At 54.7% G+C, this 23,095-nt stretch overlaps 1 protein-coding gene across 1 annotated transcript; it reads right to left on the bottom strand.

Annotated features, from left to right (window-relative positions):
* Positions 1-1,869: 1,869 nt before the first annotated feature.
* UCK2 (uridine-cytidine kinase 2) lies at positions 1,870-22,549 on the bottom strand. The gene is made up of 7 exons (XM_033067471.2): positions 22,282-22,549; positions 12,636-12,795; positions 11,603-11,699; positions 10,660-10,802; positions 6,547-6,644; positions 4,682-4,730; positions 1,870-3,853 (listed from the first exon to the last, which is right to left on the bottom strand). The coding sequence occupies exons 1-7, from the start codon at positions 22,378-22,380 to the stop codon at positions 3,714-3,716; spliced, it is 786 nt and encodes a 261-aa protein (XP_032923362.1). The 5' UTR covers positions 22,381-22,549; the 3' UTR covers positions 1,870-3,713.
* Between the last annotated feature and the right edge of the window lie 546 nt (positions 22,550-23,095).

Raw genomic sequence — 23,095 nt, 5'->3', positions numbered from 1 at the left:
TGCTCCCTTACTTTCCCAGCAGATGTTTCCTGATGTTCAGAGGGAACCACTTCTTTTTCAGGTTGTGTCCATGTCCAACCACTGGCTGTCTTTTCACTCTCCCTCCTGCTATTTCTACAATTAATAGGATTCCCCTTCAGCTTCCTCCAGTCTCAACAACCCCACATCTCTTAATCTTTCCCCACAGGACAAATCTTCCAATCCCTTCATCATCTTCACAACCCTTCCATGGACTTTTACCAGTAGCTCCTGTACTGGAAAGCCCACAGAGCTGGACACAGCATTCAGGTGTGAGCAGAGGGGAAGGATCACCCTAAGCCAACACCTCCCCTAAAGCAGCCCAGGATACCATTACCCCTCTGCTGTCAGCCTCCTGGACAACCAGGACCCTCACAGCCTCCTCTGTGCATTCCAGATGTCCCAGCATGTACTGGCATGTGGGATCATTCTTCCCCAAGTGCAGCACTTTGCAAATCCCTTTGCTGAACATCAAAACGTTTCTGTCAGCCCATTTCTCCATCATGCAAATCTTCAGTGAAGATGTCAGATGGGCTGGACCTAGTCACACCAGTTACTGGTCTTCCACCAGACCTCACACTCTGGGACCAGTCTTCCAGCCAGTTTTCCATCTACCTCTGAGTTTATCCAGCCTGTTCATCAACACTACAAGGATGTTATAGGAGATCCTATCAAATGCCTGAGTCAAGCCAAGGCAGACAACATGCCCTGCTCTTCCCTCACCCAAGCCAGCTGTTTCTTCAGAGGCTTATCAGGTCATTTAAGCCTGACTTCTCCTTTTTGCATCCATGCTGACATCAAGCGTTTTGCCACAAACTTTGCTAAAAGCAGGCCCCCCCCTTGCCTGACACCCTGCTGGTGCTAATGCCACTCTGCCTGTGAGGTCTTTTGATGACTATCATTTATTCAAGATACTGGGAAGGGCTGAACTTGTCCACCTCTGCTGTTCTGAGAGCAGAGGGGTTTCACAACAGCACCCCAAGCCACATGTGCACCAGGATTTGCTGAGTGTGACAGAATGATGTCTTGAGACATCATTTTGGGGTGCATGTGTGTGGGGGAAAGGGCAGGTCAGGCCTTGCCCTGGTGAGGTAGTGCCCTGCTCTCACACTCCCCATCCCTAATCTGTATCCCAGCCTTGCAGTGGCTGCCAGTCCCTGGCACACCAGAGGCAATGCTCCACACCTGCCCCTGCAGCCTCAAGTGGCCAAATGACCGGAAAACCCACGTGGGGCAAGGGCCCAGGAAGGCCAAGGAGCAGCTCAAGCTGAACTCAAAGTGAGCACAGGTCTTGACCCTCTCTCGTCTTGGAGTTTTCATCAGATGAAACACCTCTGAAGCCCAGGAGGGGGATAGCTACATGTGTCATTTTCCCTATCTTTTCTTGTTTTCTTCTTCCTCTAACTCTCTCTTCTTGGAATTCACAAATAATTTTAAATGGAATGGGCTTAAAGTTTGCAAAGTTGAAGGGGTCAATTTAATGAATTGAAATAAGTCCTCTAAACCTTTTGCCAAAGTCCTTTGATTTTCCAAATTTGCCATAAGGCCTTTTCAGTTGTTTTGACCTCTTGACTTGTATTTCTCCTGTGCATGAACACATGAATGACCATCAGCCCTTTCAAAAACCTAGTCAGGTGAGTTTTTTGGGGCTTACAGTGGGGAGGGGGGACCAGCCAAAAGCCAGAGCTGCTGCCTTCTTCTTCACCAAAGCACTGATCTGTGCCAGCAGCTTTGCTCCAGGTCTGGCTTAGACTTGCAGAACTAAGACTAAGACTAAGGTTGGCCAAGTCTGCTTCTATCCTGGGACTGCAACCAGCACCAGGCAGCACCAAACAGGAGACAACACCAGCATCCATTTATTCTGTCTTTATTCACTGGGGAGAGGAGGCCAGTATTTTATCTTTTCTTCTGCATGAGCCCTGAGAAGCATCACCAGTTCTGCAGGGCTTTGGTCCCTCTTACCTACACAGAAACAGGCGGTGCCCGCCCTCGGTCATGGCAAAGCTGCCGTGCCTGGAGGAGTGCTGGCAGACAGGGAGAGGGATAAAAGGCTGCCTCATCAAAGAGCAAGAAGAAATGAGTGTGCCCCAGCAGCAGTCACTGGGGGGAGGTGTTTCCTTTCTTCTTCTCTCCAAGACCAAAGCTTGTCCCAGCTCACATCAGGTTGGAGAGCAATGGAGCATGGTCCATTAAACTCTTAACCACAGAGCAAAACCAATTCTCTGGAAAGACTGAAAAAACCACTAGGGAACAAGGCTAAGGGTCTCTGCTCCAAGCTTTGTGGGATGCCTGTGAAATTTTGGGTTTGGTAGGGCAAATCAGTCTTAGCAGCACTGGCCAAAGGATCTTTGCTGGCTACCATCCCACCAAGCCCTTGCCCCAGCCAAACTGCCCCACCTTGCAGGGGGTCTCTCCAGGAATCCCTAAATCTGCAGCACAACCCCACCAGGCACCTCTGGACATGGCTGTTGTAGCACCACCAGGGTAGGGGAGACTAACTCTCACCCTGGGCAAGGGAGGGCACAGCCTGGGCAGCCCTTGGGACAACAGACTGCAGGGACAGTGTCCTCCCCAGGATAGTGAAAGGGACACAGGATAATCAAAACAGGGAGCAGAGCATTGCTGGGCAGCCAGTTTCACACTACCCAGCTAGGATCTGTGCATGTCCCACATGGGGATGCAAGGCAGCCCAGGGACCACTACACACTGCTGAGCCCTTCAGAAAGGCAGCTCAGCAGCTGCCTTTCATCAGTCATTGTCCCTTTCTTTTAGAAGAGGATGGTTGTTCCTGAACCATACCTCATAAACCCCAAAATCCCCCATACAAGAGCAAAACCAATCCAAGTGAAGAATGAGACACACCTCTGACCTGCAAGCCAACCTCCAGGCAGGCCAGCCCAGGGTCAACTAACAGTGCCACCAGACACAGCCACCAAGCTCCAGAGGGGCTGAAAGTATCCCCATGCTGCCCCCACACAAGCCAGGCACTGAGACTGCTAAAAAGACCATGTTTATATGGCCACATACCCAGCACCACCTTCCAGGCCCTCACTGGAGGGTGTGGCAGCAGCCCCACACCTGTGGTGGGAAGGGGTGTCAGGCACAGAATGGGATGCTGTTGAAAGGCTGAGATTTGAAGCTGCTGAGAGTCAGGGGGAGATACTCCACATCATTCTCCCAGCTGCCAGAGGCATTGTGCAGCACCTGCCAGCCAAAACCAGGCTGCTTGGACCTCAACAGCAACGGCAGCAAGAAACAAACCCAGCCCAGGTGTAACACTCAGGCCACACTCAAGCTGCCACTGCCCTTCCCCAGGATGGACACCACAGTTCTTCCTTCCTTACCGCCTCTGAGGTGAAGATCCTGACACCAACACCTCCCAGGAGCCCCTTTCCCAGTCCCTCCCAGCAACACTGAGCCTGGCAAGTAATTTTACGTTATTCTGCATTTACACAAAAATAGAGCAATTCTATATTTATAGAGATTTATAGCCGGTTCCGTGCTGGAGGAGTTATTGAGCAAGGCTGGGAGCTGAGGGTGGTCCGGGCTCCCGAGCAACCGGCTGCTTCTCATTCGGCAATTCGAACATACAAAATTAAAGGCATTCGTCTCCGTCTGGTTTCTTAAATAGATAAGGGGGGAATGAGTGGTCAGTATGTACAGAGGGGCCGTGGCGGCCGTGGCCTCTGCCCGGGTCAGTGGGGCCGGCTGCTGGACTCTGAGGGCTGCCGCTGGCGCGGGGGAGTGTAGCCATTCAGGTACCCGTTGCTCTGGCGTTTGCTGAGTCCTCCGTTCAGAATGTCCTGGATGTGCTGCACTATCAGGTTTATAGCCACTGTGAGCAAAAGGGGAAAGGTGGGGTTAGGATGGCTGCAAATCCACCACAGGCAAGTGTCCCTCCCACTGCTATTGATGCTTTGGGTTTTAGCTTTTATATTTTGCATAATCTCTGCTGCTCAGTGTGTAACTCTGAAACTTTATATTAGGTGTTAGTGAGTTCTCTTCACAGGGGAGTTGGACAAAACAATTCCTTTCTAGTTGGAGAATCAAGGACAACCAAAAAGCAGAAACAACAGTGAGGGAAAGGGGGCAAGGCAGGAGGTGAGACTTCGTAGCCTGGGGCTGTGCTTGGATAATTGACTCCAATGTGTAAATGAACCCAAACTTATAAAAGTGTAAAACTCATGACCAGGATCCATCTTGGATTTGATTTGGGTATAGCCCCAGCCAGGCTCTTGCACTGCCCAAAGTGAATCCTTTCAATAAATCCCTATTTTATTCCTTTTGCTCTGTCTGGTTTCTGTTCCAGGTCAGTCTTTCCAGGCAACACTATCCCCTCCTTATCCCCCCGGGGACCTGATCCCTCTGCCCCTCAAGCCAGGATGGTCAGGCTGATGGTCTCCACCTGGCTGACCCACTTGCACATTCCCTTTTGCATGGGATGAACCAAGAGTTGGCCTGGAGGCACCAAGGATCACAAACCCAGTCACTAATGCTCCAAGCAGGAGCAAAGGGACAGACTCTGTGGTAGCAGCACTCTGTCAGGTGGCAGTGGCCCGAGTCCCCTCTGTGGCAGGTCCTGCTACCTCCAGCCTAACTGCACTGCAACAGCAATAGCCCAAAGCTGGCTGCCAGGGCAGAGCAGCAGGGTCTGGGTGCTTACCTTCATTATCTGCTCCTCTGGGAATGATCACATCAGCGTATTTCTTGGTCTGGAGGAGAGAGAGCACTGTGTTACAGCGAAAGTGGAGAGACACCGGGCTGGGGCATTGTCCCTGCTCCCTGGGGCATACCTCCCCACTGGGAGGGTCATTGCTGATAATACATTTGGGATGCTCTTATTTGTGTTCTGCTGTGTTTCAAGGGCCATGCTTTGTGCCCTGGCTCCATTTTCATTGCTCATACAGGAGCCAGTAAAAGGCACCCTAAACAAAACCTGCAATTAAGAAGCCTCATAATCACACGACTCCAGCAGCTGATGCTCTTGGGAACATCACTCCTCCTGAATCTAATCCAGACTTGCTCCAAGAGCATGAGCTGGCATGCCTGGGCACAGCCACAAGATCTGCCTGGGAAGGGGAGAGAACTCTCTACCACATCACTTGCAAAGAAGTGTGATTCAGGACAGCAGTCCTGACCTAGTTTCACCTGCAGGTGCCAGTCTCAGTTTCCTCCCCGTTTGTGTCAGTTTTACAGCTGACATGCAAGCCCCACCAAGCCAGCTGGGGTGATGGGTGTCACCTCACACCTCCAAGTGCTTCCAGACATATCAAAAACCACCAGGATATGCTGGACCGTTTCAGTACTGGATCACTTGGCCCAGAGCTGCTCTAGGAGTCAAATAACAGCAACAGCGGGTGCTGAGCCTGCACTGCTCTGCAACTGAGCCAACACCAGGTTGGAAGTGGGAGCAGACCATTGCAAAGCTGTGGGTAGAAACAAGGCAGTTTTGTGCCCTCCTTGTTTCACACTTCATTCTCCTACGGACTCTTCATCAGAAGAGCCTGATGCAGCATCTGCTGCTTTGAAAAACTGTGAATTTATCTTGCTGGAGTGGGGACTTGCAAGAAGAGGAGCCTCACAAGCTGGACTTGCCTCTCAGGAAAAGCCTTTCTGGGCTTTGGAATTGGTCCCCAGAACCACAGCTGAGTGAGACTGAAAAAGGGAGCTATGCAAGAGCCAGGAAAAGATCTTGTAGCACAGAATCAGCCCCTCATAAGGTAAGGAGCAAAGCTGAGCAGATAGACAGGCACAGAGATGCTTCTAAGGTGGGAGGCACAGTTTAATTCCTGCCTGTGGTGCTGGCCAACAGCTCCCAGTTTCAGGACTCTGCTGCCTCACTTCCTCCAGAATGAAAAAAAAAAATCCTTGTATAACTATCATAACTACCACATCTGCTTGAGAAGCCTTGAGAACCAAGGCACAGGCTCCTCTCCATGACAGCCAGGAAAGGTGTACAATGGCTGATCCTGCAAACATGCTATTTCCATGCAAGTCTGCAGGACTGCAGTCAATTCCCCCATGGTCCCTGTCTGCCAGGGAGCCTTGCCTCTGTAATCAGCTCCCCAAGGAGCTTCCTTTCTCCAAGCCACTCACCAGCCAGGAAATGCAACCTGCAAGGCCACATCCCACAGCACAGAGAGAATGAAGAAGCTTCCCTGCTCTCCCAAGCCTGGAGCCAGCAGCACTGCAGGGTGAAAAGGGCAGGCAGGACAGCCCAAAAGAGGAGGCAGACACAGCAAATGCTGCCTAGGGGCAGCAATCTCCCATTCCCCAGCTAAATACAGCCCAGGACCTTCCTTCCCAGGCTGAGGTGCCCAGTGGCTTGTCAGTCCTTCACAGGGAGGGATTCCTCTGGCCATGCTGCCTTCCCGAAGGGAAGGGTGATCTCACCAGGAAGGCAGTGGCTGTATAAACAGTCCCCATCACACCCTGCCCTGGCCAGAGCCTGCAGAGAGGGAGAAGGGCTGATGTGAGCTCTGGGCACAGAGTGCTCCTGTTTCACGTGGCTGTCACTCCCCGACTCACCGGCAAGCAGAACTCCTCAAAGGCAGGCTTGACGAAGGTGATGTACTGAGATAGGATCTGCTCCAGGTCCCTGCCTCGCTCGCTGATGTCTCGTAGCACTGAGGGCAAGGTGTAAGGCACAGTCAGGAGCTGAGGTACGAGTCTCTCCACCTGCTTTCCCTTCTGTAAGTACAGCCTTCGGCCAGTAACCCAGATATTTTGTATTTGTACCTGAGATCAGCGTTCCTGGAAGCTGCTGTCCATGTGTCTGAGCACATCCCAGCCCAGCTCCATGCTTTTAACCTGCTTCCAAGTTTTCGTGGGAGCCAAGGGCTGGCTGACCTGACCAAGGGCTTTTCTTGGCCTCCTGCCCTTCTCAGCTCTGCATGCACATTCCAGCTGTAACCAGTGCCAGCCCAGTCCCAAGTGCTCCCAGCCTCAGGCTTTCCCTCCCTCCCGTCACTCTGTCCTGCCTGACTGGGTATTCTCTCACTCATCCCAGTGCAGAGCTGCCCAAAGATTAGAAAAGCAGTGGGGTTCAGCCACACCCACACATCAAGGCACAGTTGAACTCATCTGCAGAGGTGAGGAGAGTAAAACTCCCCCACCTGCACAGCTCTGCCAGGCTCCTTGTGCTGTCCCAGCCAAGCAGGAAAACCAGAGACTGAAGAGGTGCTTGGGCAGGTCACTCAGGAGGAAGCCTGAAGGCAGAGGAGCAAACTGGCCTCCCGCTTGTTCAGCCACTCAGGCCTTTCACCCTGTTTGCACGAGCTCTTTGGGCCACTGCCATCTCCAGTGTGAAGCCACTTCAGCACGGACAAGTGCCCCAGTTCAGCAGGAATTCAATCTGCAAGGAAGAGCCAAAGCAGCCCTGTGGCCGAGCAGATGGCTCTTGGCTGTCCCTGGGGGGCTGCTGGCTTTCCCCCAGCATGAGAGTGCCTGGCCCTGGGTTTGGAATGAGCCTTCCCTCGTGTCCCAGGCAGAGCCAAGGCACAGCACTGCCCTGCCAGCCTGTGTGACCTGCTCGGCAGGCGCTGCCTGGGAGCTCTCAGGGCCAGCACACCGCCGCTCTGGCACTGCCCCCGTGGCTCTGTTTGCCCTCGGCCTGCAGCCTCACAGCATGGCCTTTCACAGCCCTGCATGGGGGAAGTGATGGGGAAAGGGCTAGCAGCAGGATGGCTGCCAGCTCCCTGCCTGCTCCAGCCAGCTTCTCCAGAGAGCGGGGGTGAGCCCCAGCTTGAACAATACAGAAAAAGGCAGGGAAAACATAACACTTTTGTTTCCCAGGTCCCACCTTAGCTGTTAGGGTCAGGAGGCCTGTGAGCTGTGCAGGGGCTGGTCCTGACAGGACAATGCTCTCCTGCCTCTTCCCAGGGCACACTGCAGCACAAACACAAGTCAACACCTGCTGTCTTGTACCTGGCCCCAAAGCAGCAGGTCCCACAGCCCAGGCTAAGGCCACACACCCTGTCCAGAGGGATTGCTGGCAGGGCAGCAAATATCCCAAGGTCGGGTCAGCACCCCTTTGAAGCTAGCAGGTCCAAACTCAAACTGGACCCAAAACATGCATGTGACACTGGACCTGGTTTAGTTTTTAGAAAAACTGCCCAAGGACAGGGCAGTGAGGGAGCTTAGCCAGAATTAGGTCTCTGATCTCCATGGATCCCTGTTTGAGGCACCTGGCAGACCTTGCCCCTTGCACCCTGCTAGCAGAAGTTCTGGGGAGAGGTGCTGAGAACCCCAGCACTACTGATTAACTGAGCTGTCAGCTGCACTTCCAGGAACCTCATCTCCTGCTGCTGCCCAGCTGAAAACCCAATTGCTGCAGCCTTTCAGGACTTCTGGGACAGAAAGATGACTCAGGGCCACATCACAACACAAGATCCCAACTTTTGCTATGAGTTGCCTCCAGCTACGTTCCAGGGACATGATTATACCTTTGGCACCTCTCACACAGACTCTCCTTTCCCAGAAAGGACAGGCAGACATACAGTAAACAGATTTGATGCTGTAGTGGTCTTACCAACTGCTGATGGCAGGGAAATGGCCAGATTCCCACCAGCAGAACAATGAGCTGCAGTAACTAGGAGACAGCAGCACCTCCATCAGCAAAGCTGCCTTTTTGCAAGTGATTGATGGTGGGTGGGAGAAACAGAAGCCTTACAAGCAGCAATGTGAGTACAGCAGTGACCCAACAGCTCCACCCTACACACCACCTTCTCCTGTCCTGAACGACCACTGGGACAGATGGAGCCCAAAGTCAGGGACTAAATTAACTCAGTGGACACTCAGGAGATGTGTTACAGAGGTGGTTCATAAAATAGGGGATTGATATAAGTGTGTTACACGAAAGGTGGGGAAGGAGAATGGACTGGATAGTGTAGCACGATTTAAGTGGTTTGGAATAAGAGGTGGAGAATGTGCTGGTTTTGGTTGGGATAGAGTTAATTTTCTTCACAGTGGCTGGTGTGGGGCTGTGTTTTGGATTTGTGCTGAAAACAGGGTAGATAACACAGGGATGTTTTTGTTATTGCTGAGCAGTGCTTACACAGATCCAAGGTCTCTGCTGCTCCTCACCCCACCCCACCAGTGGGGGGAGGAGACACAGCTGGGACAGCTGACCCCAACTGACCCAAAGGATGCTCCACATGATGATATAAAACTGGGGGAAGAAGGAGGAAGGTGAGATAGTCAAAGTGAGTTTGTCTTCCATATAACTGTTACACACGATGGAGCCCTGCTTTCCTGGGGATGGCTGAACACCTGCCTGCCCACAGGATGCGGTGACAAATTCCTCATTTTGCTTGCCTTGTGGCTTTTTCTTTACTTATTAAACTGTCTTTGTCTCAACCCAGAAGTTTTCTCACTCTTACCCTTCTGATCCTCTCCCACCAGGAGAGGTTGAACAAGGAGTTGTGTGGGGCTGAGTTGCTGGCTGGGGTCACACCATGACAGTGTCCTACCCTGTGGCTGGGTATGGCCCTGAGCCCCTGCACAGCAAAGTTTAGGGGATTAGGGCTCACATTTTGGGATCCTGCAAGTGCATATCTGTGACCTGCTACTACATCTCCCTGCAAGGACTGTGCTGTCACCTCCCTGGATGAGTCATGCAACAACAGTGGGCAGGGTCAAGAGGGATTCTAAAAAGGAGATGTTAATCACAGCTGATGACATCTCAGCAGCTGAGGAGGCTCTGCATGTGTCTGACAGCAGGAGGGCAGGCAAGATCAGCTCCACTGCAGAGTGGAACAGTCCCATCCATGCACACAACAGTCCCAGACTGACGCACTGAGAACGCGCTCCCCTCGTCACAGCACAGAGCTCTTGGAAGGGACTGCTCCTCTAAGTCATCTTTGCATCCCCAAGCACCCTGTGGAGCCTGTCAGAACCAGGCAGGGGTAGGAATAGTTCAGACAGAAGGGAATTCTGCCCCAAGAGTTGACAAATGGTTTTTTAGGAGGTGCTGCATCAGTGACCCCACCCCTCAAGGCTGCTTACAAATGAAGGGCAGCTGGAGTCACACAGGCCCTGCAGCGTGGGTGTCCCTCCCATGTCCCTCCCACAGCCAAGCCAGCAGGACTGGGACACCTGGAGCAGGACACTCTGGTTTCTAGGGCTCCCTGCCCCCAAGCCATCACCCCAATGCCAGGTACCACAGAGGCTCCACACAGGGTTGCACATACAACCAGATCCCCATCTGTACCACCCACGGCCCAAACGCCATCCTCAGAGCACCCCCACAGCCCAGTCCTGAGTGGATCTATCAGGCACTGCCTTCTGAACTGCCCAGATGCTCTGCCTTGCCCACTGCACCCTTCCCTGCTGGCATCTGCTGACTGGCAGCAGCTGCTGCTCAGCTGCTGGCACTGGGCTGGTGCCACAGGGCCATGCAAGGACACAGCACACTCAGCAGTCATCAAAGGAGGAATCCCAGCCAAGGCAGCAAAAATCCCACTGGATCCCAAGAGACAGAGCAAGGTGCTGTCCCGCTGCCACAAGCTGCCCTAGGGACACCCTGCACTGCAGAGGAAAAGCTCCCCAGCTCTCTGCAGCTTTGTGCCAACTCTGGTCACTGTCACCTGCCTGTGTGACCAGCTGCCCAGATCAGTGAGGGGATTTCTGTCCCTGCCTCACCTCTGCGGGACAGCCGGGTGTCTGCGTCCGTGTCCACGAAGAGCTTCATGCGGAACAGGTCCCGCACCTCCTGGCTGTAGAAGGCCAGGATGCCTTCAAAGAGCACCACGTCGGCAGGGTACACGGTCACCGTCTCCTCTTTCCTGCCAGGGGCAAGCACAGTCAAAACCTGCTGTTTGGGGGAGGCTGGTGAGCAAAAAGAGAGGTGGGGGGAAACAGCGGTGCTCCTAAGCACTGCTCCAACCCTGGGACACCACTGCTGCACCAGGGGGGAGACCAAGGAGAGGGCAGACCTACCCCACCGCCGTGGAGGGAATCCAAGGCATACGTACGCTTCCTGGAAGGACAAACAGCAAAGCAGGAAGCACACCAGCCCTTCTCCCCCTACCTCGGCCAGCTGCTGCTCACAAGGGTTATGTGCCAAGCCAGAAAGCCCAGGAAAGCCTATGCACAGGAACCTGCATGGCCAGCTCTGCTTCCCTGGGATGCAGGCAGCACTGCCCTGTGCTTTTGTGGGAAATGGAGCAGAGCCACGCCATCCACAACCAACACGGGCATGCCAAAACAAGCTGAAGACATGCAAGGGGAGTGTTACAGGAGCAAGAACTGCTGTCCTCCTCTTTCCTGGCACTGCCAGGCTGTTTGAGTACTTGTTAAAGCTGCAAACACCGAGTTTCTGGGGAGTGCAGGCATGGACAGGAGAAGAGAAGGGAGGTCATAATCCCCCAGTACTGAGGCCTGGATGTTGCTGGGTGGCTACACAGCTTTCCAGACCCTGTGCCTGTATCTGCCTGGGCTGCTCTAACCCGGGGCTGGAGGAGTTAGGAAGGAAACTCTGTGCTGGCAGGTTAGGCACCCAAGCAGAGGGTAGGAGTTTAGGGAGGGCAGGGCAGCACCACAGGACGTTAGCAGAGGCACGGCAAGGCAGGAGCAGTTGTTAGACCTGGAGTGGGAGACAAAGTCATAGACAGGAATCTGGACCGTCTTCCCTTCTGTGATCTCTTTGAGCGTTTTCACGATCAGCTCGTTGTCAAAGGCATCTGAGGAGACAGGAAATGTTACCCGAGGCAGCTTTGCAACCTCTCCCACCCGCCAGATGCTGAGCTTCGCCCAAGCCAGAGTCGTTGGCACCACGCGCTGGGGACAGACAGACAGACGCACAGAGCTGGGAGGAAAGCCCTGCATCTCCCCAGGGACAAGGCAGGGCCCAGCTCTGCCAGAGCCACGGGGCTCTGTGGCTCTGCACCAGCCTGGGATTTGGCCTGCAGAGATCAATACCGTCCTTGTACAGCAGTGCTGACAGCCCAGGCACAGGAAGGCATCTCCTCCAGGGCTCCAGCCCTTGGAGAGAGACTGCAGCAGTGTTCCAGCACTGAGCTGCCAGACAGACAGGGCTCTGTTTGCTCAGTGCTCGCTGCCTCTGGCCATTGTCCTCGTGGGGACCAAGGGACAGCAGCTCTGGAATTTCCCCACCGAGCCCAGAGATGGTTCAAAGAGCCCCTGTTGTAGTTACAGGGCAGGGCCCCTCGGTGAAAGGGCTGGCAGAGCAGCTGCACAGCTGGCTCCCTGCTTGAAGGAGGGACATGGAGCTGCTGGCTTCAGGGACTCTGCCAGGCCAGATACCTCTGGGCCTGACTCAGCTGCACCAAAAACCAATCTGTTCCTTAGCAGCCTGCTCTAGGTGAAGGGTATTGGAACAAGATGACCTTTAAAGATCCCTTCAAACTGGGGGATGTTTTTGCAGGAAGAGGAGAGTCTTGAGGAGTTTGAGGGTTTATAATCTGCTCTTTCTCATCCCAAACACTCCACCCCATTTCTTTCCCAAGAGAGACAAGGGGATGACACACAGGTGATCCCGATGCAACCACCTCCACAAGAGCTTAACTAAGCCACCCACTCCTGTCCCAGGAGGATTCAGAGCCCCAGTGTCCATGCAGGCTCTTTGCTGCTGCAGCTGGGGGTCCCACTCCATTTACCTGGGTGGTCAAAATTGAACTGGCCTTTGAGTGCCTTGGATTTCTGCTCCGAGGTGAGGACCCGGTAGAAGCTGTCTTGGCTCACAATCACCACCTGCTTCTGGCGATAGTCCACCTCGTTCTGGCCCAGCAGCTGGACAATCTTGGAGCACACTGACGACTGGGAAAGGAATAATAAAGGAAGCACATCAGCAGCAAGTTACACCTAAGTGGCACAGGGAGAATGTCCCCAGGTAACATCCCTGCCTGCTTGCTGCATCTGCAGCCAACAGTCTGTGGTTTTCCCAAAGCCACCGAGGGAAAAGTGCTCCAGAGCCATCACCATGGTACTCTTCAGTGTGACAGCAGCACCAAGTTTGCTGCCTGCCACCCTCTCCTCCACCCCTATAGCCTGCCCACAGTTCCTATTCTGGGCACAAGTGGCAGCAGAAAAACAGTTGGCTCCTACCTGGGTTCAGCCACATGCCCAGGGCCCCCAGGCACTCCAGCCTGCCAGGCAGATCCCTGTGGGCACCAGGACTGAGCCTCCTCCCTGAGAAAGCAAACTTGGCTCCCCAGCTCTGCCCCAGTGCAGAAACCCCACTACAGCACAAGACAGCCCTCAGAGGGAGAGCAAACAAAGCCCAGGATGGGAAGACACGAGGAAGAGAGCCATGGGACTTTACCAGGGATCTCTGCCACAGCTGCCAGGGCTGGGAGGAGCCAGCAGATTCTGGTGCCTGTTGGCACAGCGAGGCCCAGGGCACCGCGGAGTCAGCGGCTCAGGAGCCACGTGGCCACCGGCTGTGAGTGCTGCTGGCACAGGGAGAGGGCACCTCACACTGCACAGGGAGCAGGCTGGGACAGGGTGGCTGGCACTGGCTCTGTGGCCACCACTGCAACACGATCCAAAGCACAGTTTGGGGGACAAATCCCAAAGCTGCTGCAGTCCCTTCTCCTTAGTCATGGCAGTCCTTGGCTGCTGTGCAATGCACTGGTGGTGACTGCATCACTGCCTGGCAGGCAGCACTGCCCCAGCCAGTGAGAGCCAAGGCCAGGCTGGCTGGGGAGCACTCTGCTCCTGCCCCATGGCACCCACTGTTCCTGGTGCTAAAGGGAGCTGCTCCAACTCAGGGAATCACACTGGCTGCAGATGCCCGACTGAGCTGTTCCTGGCCCTGCTCTGCTGAGCCCTGTGCCTTGCAAAGAGCAGCATGCTTGCCCCAACCTGCCTATCCCAGCCTGCCAGTGTTTCTTTCCATGCTCCCACCTCCTGGATGGCTCAGCCATCTGCTCCATACCTGGCTGGCAACCTCCAGCTGCAGAGCTGAAGACAGCACTGGTGAGAGGGAACAGGGAGGGGAGCGCATGCCTGCCAGAGGAGGTCACCCCAACAGGCAGAGGGCAAGGCTGTTTGCCTGAGAAGCTGGAAGATTTGACAGCATTCCCCTCTCCAGAGACCGTCTCTTCCCTCCAGGCCAGGCTGACCTGACTTGGCTGTGACCACTGGGCTGTGAGTCATCCCCAGCCTGGCTGGAGAGGCTCACACACAGCTCTGCTGTGGAGAGAACCAGCTCCAGCTGACCCACAGCAGTCCGGGCAGCCTTGGGCACCAGTTTGGGGTTTGGGACAGGGATGGGGTCTCCTGAGCATCCCACCTTCTTCTCCTGCCTCTCCCAGCAGGCAAGGCATGCTTCCCAAGCCTCGCTGGCAACCCTGCCCTGCAGCAAGCTGCTCCCAACCAGAACAAAGCCCTACAACTCTGTGCCATCACCTGCCCTTCCACACACACAGTCAAAGCTGGAGTCTGCTCTCCCTTTCCTTGGTTTTCCCACTCCCCAAATCCTTCTCAGCCTACTGCTTATCCAGCTGGCTTTGAAAAAGCAGGGTGTGCTCAGTGCCTCTTTCCCACTTTTCCTGCCTGCTCACGCAGAGCGGCAGGGCTCAGTCTTGGCTACACCTGCAGAGGATAACAAACTTCCCAGGCCCTTTGCCATTAGGAATAAACCACCTTTCAGCACAGCCACCCAGACAGATTCCCAGGTTCCACGTGGATCTGCACCACAAACTTCTTTTGCCAGCCCAGAGGAGGCAGCAGGACTTCTTTCTTTTGAATCAGTGAAAGCAACCCATGGATTTGCATTCACTCTCTTCCCTTGGACCTCAGCATGTGTATTGGTTATAAAATCATTTGAGAGCATCAGACAAATGGTGCCAGTCTTCCTTCCTTATGCACACTGCTCTATGGATTCTGGAAGGTGGAGAAGAGCCTCCAGCAGCTCTGAAAATCACTCTCTAGCTCCATACCTCACAATCTGAGACACCTGATGGTGAGAAAAGCCCAAGGAGAAAGTACCCCAAAGCAGCTGGAGACAGGAACCCGTCCTCTCTCCTGATTTCCACATGAGGAGCAGATTGTATCCCAGCTGCATTTGCCATCCAGGGCTCTGGGGCGGATGGTGCCTCTTGGGAAAAGCAACCTGGCAGACAGAGTGGACCCCTCCCTTTTTCCTGGTGGGCTCTGGAGAGCTGGCAGAAGTGGTGGAAAAAGACAACAACAAGGACATCCTGCTCTCAGAACCAAAAGATGTTCAGTTTCAGCACCCCATACTGCCTGGGTGAGCAGAGATGTCACCTCCTGGCTCTGGGAAGAGGCACACTTGTCACCTTGGTCCTGCAGGTGTGGGCCAGGCACTGTCACATGGGACACCTGCTTTAAGTGTAGCAGGACAGAGGGGAACAGGGTGTGCTCAGCTTGCCTTAGTCCATTCCAGGACTGTGTTCAACTTTCCTTTGTAGGGCAGTGAACTTCAGCAAGGTCCAAGAGAAAGTTTTTCCTTTTCTCACTATCATTTGTGATAGGAACAACAGTGTCTCATGAGAGGAGTCCCTGATGCCAACCTGAACAACTCCTACAGCTGGACATGCAGTTTTTCCCCTTGGCTGATAAACACCCACTGTTAAGGAGGAAGAAAAACCAGAAACACACAGCTTGGAAACTCCCCTACATAATGGGAACAGAAACTCCCAGGCTCAGGAAGTGTCCCTCCAAATAAATGACATATTCCCTGCTCCCCTTTCTCCCAAAGCAGCACAGCACACACACCAAGAACTGGTAATTAGCACAGCCAGGTTTTGGGGAGACCCAGAGATGCCCAGTAAGAGCAAGAACAGAGCATGACTCCAAAGTACTGTGCCACTGTGCACCAGTCTGGATGCTGGGGACACATGCTGACAACATGCACTTAGCACCCACTTGAAGGGGCAGCCTGGGCTCAGATTCCTTCTTCTGCCAATTCCAAAGTGCTTCTCCCAGGGAAGAAGACAATTGCTTCTTCTCCAATAAGCCCAGAGGATGACTTGAGAAAGGTGATGTGATCCCAGTACACAAGCTGGAGGATGTGAAGCCCATCACTAGCTCTGGCTTACATGACACAATTCATCTGCAGGAACAGGAGAGCTATGCCAGAGTTCATCTCTGCCCAGCCCTTTCTCCCCATCCACCTCATCCTGGCACACCTTGCACAAGCCAAAGCCAACACTGCCAGTGATTCAGCCGCAGCAAACTCCCAGCAACAGGATGCTTTCTCCAGCAAAAGCCTTCCCCTCCTCCAGAACTTGGTTAAAACTAAATATAGCCAGGAGCCAGCAGCCTCTGAGCCTCCGTGGTTGCCAAGCAGACCTTCCCCCTGGTAGCCACACAGAACTGAAGCAGGACTTTCCAAGCATGCAGGGAGGGACCCCAGCTCCTGCCATGGGTCATGACTTCCCACACACTGCAGCGAGGGGAACTCGGCTCCAGGCTGGAGAAAACCCCCAGAGCTGCACTCCCCCAGGCTTTGTGCTCGAGCTGCTCCCTGGGAAAGCTGTGCAAACCAACCCACACCTCACAGCTCATGGAGAGGAAGGTATCAGCACAGCACTGTGCAAGCAGGAGCTCCAAGAGGTTATTCCTGAGCAGAAGCAGCTGCAGCTCCCTTTGCAGGACTCCTCCCCTGAACCAAGCACACAAACAGCCAGTGTTCAAGGAAGAAGTACAGCTTTATTCTGCTGGGAAGGGAAGATGCAGAGGGCACCTGGGGAAGAAATCCAACTTATTTTCCCAAAAGGAGAGAGGTGGTATGCAGGGGAAGAAACTCAGCAGATGGGTATTTGGAGGCCTACCCCTGACATTTATCTGGAATATATTAATTACATATTTAATTCACATTCACTCATGGCTTATAGCCAGCTGCTCAGATATTCTTCAGGAGTTGACTAATTCCCTGACATTATTATGCAGATTATCCTGCAATCCCTCTTGGGTAGCTCTGATCAGTGAATTATGACTTACAATTCAGACAGTGAATTAAGACTCCCGATAGGTATTAAGGAGAAAGGTGATGGACAGTGCCACAGTCATCCAGCAGGAACCACCACGAGAAGGACACAGCTGATGCCTCCAGCTCCAGGAGGGCAAGGCCTGTCCTGGAGCCTTGTGCAGGTGGATATGCTAAAACCCATGTGATAAAAGCAGTCTGTCCATCCCCAAGGAGCCCAACACTGCAGAGATGTTCAAGCTCCCATTCCAGCTGCAGGGAGGACCTCCCATCTTCCCAGGGTCTTCCACATGAGACACCCAGCAAAAGTGACTTAGCCAGATCAAGTGATTCCAGCCCTAAAGAAACACTGAAGCTGCCAGATCCCTCGGGAGCAGGAAAAGGGCTGTGCCAAAAGTGTGGAAAGAGAGGCGCAGCCTCCTGCCACCACTGCAGGCTGCTCATGAGGACAGTCCTTCCCAAGAGAGGAATGCCCTTGGCCCACAGCACAACCAGGAGCAAGGACAGACTGCAGCAGTCACAGCCCACCAGGGAAAGAAGCCCAGAGGTTATCTCCAGGGACACCAGTGCCATAACGCCCTTCCTGTAGGATCTGATTGTGAGTTGGCTTGGCAGGAGCTAGTGATGGCTCTGCATCTGCAGAGCCTGGTTGGGGTGTCCTCATCACACCTTTGTGGATAAATCAGTCTCCAGTTTTGTGCTCTGACAGGATTTTCTCTCAGATCAAACATAAGGAACCACTGTAATTATTTGTTTAATTTCTCTGCTGTCCTCTGTTGCATGCTTATCTCCAGCTTATCTCCTGCAGCACACGAGTTACAGATGTTGGTCTCTTCCTGAAAGTTACAGTAATTATAAAGTACCAGGAAGTGCTTGGACTGGGATGACACACAGAACAGACAGCAAACTGGGATGGGTCCCAGAGCATCTATCAAATGCCTGTGACTGCAGACAGTCAGTTCGTGACTCGCACCATCCTTTCCAGTCCTAATGGGAGCACATACATGTGGCAACACTAGCACTGGAAACTTACTATTCTTGAACCAAAAGCCTGAGCCTCCACCCAGAGCATTCCCAGGCAGGCTCACCATCCTGCCTTTGCCTTTTGTGAGCCACAGGCCAGGCAGAGCAGGAGTGGGATAACCAGGTTTCTATTCACTCACCCTGGGACACCGTGCATGTGATCAGCAATCCCGGGCTGGAGCATAAACAGGCACACACAGAGGCTCTAAACACAGATTACATGCAGGGAGGAAAACAAGCCCTCTAACACAATCCCTCCCAATCCTCTGGTTTTAGGGCACAGGATATTTTTCTCTAGCCCCTGCTGCAAACTCCATAGCCCAGAGCTGGCTGAGCCCACGGGACTATGGTAAGCAGGCTCCATAATGAGCACATATTCCATCTGTAACAGGAAAGGGCTGACCCATCAAAACGTCCTGTGGATCAGTCCGATCAGGGCTGGCACAGAACAACGTTCTACTAGAAAGTTTGATGAGTCTCTAGCACACGTTGACACCAGTGTTTAACTAGTCAGACCTTGTGATGCAGGGCTCCTGCCAGCCACAAACCAGCGTCACCAGGAAATGGTGCTGAACCGGCACAGGGCTGCTGCAATTCCTGTTAGTCCCCCTCCCATGGGGGAGTCATTCCCGGATCTCCCCTGGGCTTTGCTGCCAGCCATCTGGGTGGTGACACTGTGGCAGTGACCCCCAGGTTGCTGTGGGGGACCTCAGCCCTTGCTGTGGTAGAGGACTGAGCTGTGTCACAAAAGAGGTTCCATGCAGAGATGGAACTGCTTCATGCAGCTCAGACCACTCCTTCCCTGGGGCCAACACTGGCTGGGCAACTCCAGCCTTCTGGCTGGCTCATCATTCCAGCCTCAGCCAGCCTTCCCAGTGTTCAAGGTGCCTAGTGGAGTAAATGAAGAGCACACCTGACTGAACACAGGCTGCAATCTCGGTGCTCTGCAGGCTGGAAACTCTGAGGCTGCATGTCCAAACAGACATTGGGAACTTGATGTGCTAACTCAAGACCCAAATGATGTAACTACAGGGCTGCAGTGGCACCCATACTCAGCCCTCACTTTAATTTGAGCGATGAGCAGCAATCAGCCCTTTACAAATCTGTCTTTTCTTACAAGCTCCTGTTGGAAGGCAGCAACCAGCACCTCATTTCGCCTGGTGACAACAATTAGAGCTTCAGATGCCACCACTGCTGCTGGGACCAAGCTGCTCCAGGCACTGCTGGCAGAGCTGCAAGGTCCCAGCAGCCAAGCTGAAGTGAGGACACAGAAAGAGTTTAAGGAGGTATCCCAGCAGTTCCCCGCTCATTTCAGTTTGCTGAACTTTGCTCCAGCCCGCAGCCTGGCTGCCTGCCTTGTGCAGAGCCCTTGGTAGTCAGGAATGTCTTGCAGGAGCAAGGGAAGAAGCTGCTAGCACAAAAGCCATGGGTGCAAGAGGAAAATGGGAACTCCAGCAGAACACCTGAGAACAGACAGGGTGAAAGAAAATGCGACAATCATCATTGGGAATTGCTGTGAAGGAATAAGGAAGTCCCAGTCCTCCTCAGACCCGACACAGGATGGGGGTCTTAATGCCAAGTCATTTCCACCCCAGGAAACCACAGCCTGCTTTGTCCAGACTGCACAGCACTTGGATTTCAGGGGATAGTTTGTTTTGTTTTTTTTTTTTTTTTTTTTTGTGCAGAGCCTGTCCTAGCTGAACTGACTCAAAACAGCCACTGTGCAGCTTGCACTGCCCTCACAGAGGCTGCAGCATCCCAGACTGCCCAGGACTTCTGCAGCTCTCCAGTTTTGCTCCCAACACAGTCCAGCTTTCTTTCCAGAGCCAAAAACCAGGAAAGCACTCAGGGTTCTAGTGGCCAAAGTTGCTCAAGCCTCTTTTGCTCACTAGGGAAGAGCAGTCAGCCTTTGAACTTGAGTTCTTACAGACTTAAGGAACACCAGCCAAACAATCCCCAGCTCTTTCGGAAGGCTGGCCACTTCCAACACCAGCTTCCCCAGGGCACCACCACACCACATAAGTTGTGGCAAGACACAAAACACAATCCCATCCTTCCACAGCCTGGCCGTGCCGGTACACCAAGGGGGATGGGGGCGACTGTGGAGCCTATTATCCCCATGTCAGACCCAAAAGCAGCAGTGGGAGGAGCTGTGGGGGGCCTTGGAAGGCAAATTGCCTCTTATCTTTGCACTGGTGTGCTGCCAAAGGGGTGTGTTGTGTGGCAACAACCCCCAATTGGTGTCAAGGCAAGTCAAACGGATTTGTCGCTTTCCCAGTGGGAAAGGTGCCTGCTTCACCTTCCTGCTAGCACTCACTTTTCACCCAGAGCCAGCACATCTGCACAGTAGCCCCTGGTAGGGCTGGGTTTTGGCTGCAGGCAAGCCCTTAGCTAAGCAAACCACATCAGCCCCACTGCAGCATCCGGCACTGTCAGGCACAGGGCACTGCCACCAGCCAGGTGGGGGACACAGGTGAGGGACAGCCCCCCACACCCCTGCCTTGCAGCTGCACCAAATGTGACTCTGAGGGGCTGTGGGCACAACCCCCAGGTCCTTTTTTTCCTGTTGCTTGGGGTTTTTTGCCAGCATATTTCTTCCAGCCTTTTCCTACCAACTTTGTAGTGATCTGCTAGATTCCCTTCAACGGGCAACACTGCACAGAGGTTTTCAGCAGTCACTGGAGTGGGGGGAATCAAAGCTGAGAGACAGGAAAAGCCAGTTAATACATCTCCCTTGCTAGAAAGGACTATTTCCCTATTTTTTTTCCTCAGGCAGCCTGCTGCTCTTAAGCATTTTCACTTTGAAGTTGAGCACCACTGTGGTGCATTGTACTGTAATCACTGCTTTTACCTTGTGGGCCTGAGACACAATGTTCAGAGACATAACAGTTCAGCAGCGCCAGACACGATGTTATTGGGACAACTACAGAGAGGCAGACCCACGCATCAGAGAACAGACAAACCCAGCGCATTTGAGTCACCAGGAGCTCTACTGCAAGAACAATCCAGCTTTGGTTCCCACCGGAGGAGATTGCATCCTCTCTCACCATCCCTCCCCTGTTACAGCTGGATTTTTCCCCCTTGCAGCAGCAACAGCAGTCCAAGAACCAATAGGGTACTCAGAGACACATGCTTAGAGCAGCAGGCTGAGGTACAGCAGCTGGGTTATGCCATCCTTCCAGAGAAGGAGGGATACCCCTCCAAACACGGATCAACCCGGATCTAAGGCTCATCCTTCCCCCGTGCCAGCCCACATTCAGTTTTCTCAGCAAGAAATATGTCACAGGTAGAGCTGCTTTCCAATCTATTAATCCTTTCCAAAATACAGGTAGAATGTGCTGCCCTGCACACCAGCGCTGATGAGCTGCGGAGCTGCTTTTATTGCTCTTAAAGGCAGAGAAAAAAAGAAGCGATTTTCTTTTCTTATTAAGAAAGAAAGTGACCTAGCGAGGTTAAACAAATTCAGACGGACACACTGCATGAAACCACGAAAATAAAAGGCGGAGGAGTCATGAGGCTGCCCTGCGCTGCAGTTTGGGTGTAGCAGGCTGCGGGGAACACCCGCATTGCCCCGGCGGGCGCTGCCCCTCGCCCCGCTCCGCTCCCACCTGCCAAGGGCCAGCCCCTCCCGCACGGCAGCCAGGAGGTCGTTCTGCCGCTGTGAGTCAGCATTTACTGCAGAATTCCCGCTCCTGCCACCCTAAAGTTGGGCAGAGAAGGGCACCCCCATGCACGACCGACACCATTGGGGGCGAGGGGAGGGGGAGGAAATTAGAAAACTGCATGGCCGCCGAGGTGCTCTGCAGGGTGGGCAGCCCCGGGGTCAGTGCAGGTGAAGGGGGACGGGAGAAGCGCTGACCGCAGCCACAGGAGAGATTCTGGAGGGGAAATAACGCCGCTACCCCGGCCGAGCCGGAGCCACCCTTGCTCCGGGCAGCCCCCAGCTCTGCCCGGTGACCCAGAGGGACACAAGGTCCCGGCCGGAGAGAAGGAGCGAGTAAACCCCACACCCACCCCGCACCCCCCTCCACGTGTCCGCCGGGCCCCGTCCGCCGCCCGGCCAGAGGCCTCGGTGGGCGCGCTGCCTCCGCCGGATCACCCATCCCCGGGCACGCAGCGAGCCCGCGCGGCTCCATCTCCACCCCCGGCTCCATCCGCAGCCCCGGCGCTCGCCCGAGCCCGGGCCCGGCCGCGGAGCCGCGCACGTGGCGGGGCGGCCGCTCGGACCCGCCGTGCTGCCATGTGGCCGCCGCGCCCGGCCTGGGGGGCCGCCCCACGGAGCTCCTCCGGCCCCGGCGGGGCTCCCCGCACCACCGAGCCCGCACCTTGCCGCTGGCCGTGCCGCCGCTGACCCCGATGAGGAAGGGCTCCCCGCCGCTGGGCTGCCCCTGCTCCTCCAGCCGCTGCTCGCTGTCCCCCGCCATCCTCCCCGGCTCGTCGCCGCGCCTCCTCCGCCTTCGCTCGCCGTGCGGGGCCGGATTTATCTGATGAGTCAAGGGCCTTCCTCCCCGCCTGGTTCACATCCCCGGCGCTGCGGCTCCTTGCCAGGTGCTGCCGCAGCTGCACATGCTCCGGCCCAGCCCGCCGGCGGGCGGCACTGCGGCCACATGGGCCCGCACCGCGCCGCCGCCCTCCCTCCTGCCCGCCCGCCCGCGGACAAAGGCGCTGCGGCCCCGGGCCCCGCACCGGCCGCCTTCGCCTCCCTGCCCGCTCCGCTTCATCGAGACAGCGCTGGGACCGCACCGCGGTGCTCCCCGGCACAGCCTCCATTGTTTGTCTCCCACGCTGGAGGCCAAGGGCACCCTGGCTTAGACCAGCCGTAGTGTGGCCAGCAGGACCAGGGCAGTGACTGTCCCCGTGTGCTGCACTGGTGAGGCCACATCTCGAAAACCAGCTTCAGTTTTGGGCCCCTCACAACGGGAGAGATATTGAGGGGCTGGAAGGTGTGCAGAGAAGGGCAGTGGAGCTGGGAAAGGGTCTGGAGCACAAGGCTGGGGGGGCTCAGCCTGGAGAAAAGGAGGCTCAGGGGGAGCTTTATTATTCTGCACCTGAAAGGAGGTTGTGGCCGGGTGAGGGTCGGCCTTTTTCTCTCATGTAACAAGAGGAAATACCCTCAACTTATTCCAAGGTTTGGGTGGG

This window comes from Catharus ustulatus, chromosome 9 (genome assembly GCF_009819885.2).
Source record: "Catharus ustulatus isolate bCatUst1 chromosome 9, bCatUst1.pri.v2, whole genome shotgun sequence".
NCBI classification, from domain to species: Eukaryota; Metazoa; Chordata; class Aves; order Passeriformes; family Turdidae; genus Catharus; species Catharus ustulatus.
The sequence above is the reverse complement of the archived record's forward strand: the minus strand, read 5'-3'. Positions and strand labels throughout refer to the sequence as shown.

What these genes read in the sequence shown, in the direction of transcription:
- UCK2 (XM_033067471.2), bottom strand. Translation starts at nt 22,380, where the DNA reads ATGGCGGGGGACAGCGAGCAGCGGCTGGAGGAGCAGGGGCAGCCCAGC. An exon ending in GTTCAATTTTGACCACCCAG is followed by an intron (nt 11,700 to 12,635) that starts GTAAATGGAGTG and finishes CTGTCTCCTCAG; the next exon opens with ATGCCTTTGACAACGAGCTG. An exon ending in CAGAGGAGCAGATAATGAAG is followed by an intron (nt 3,854 to 4,681) that starts GTAAGCACCCAG and finishes TTTTGCTCACAG; the next exon opens with TGGCTATAAACCTGATAGTG.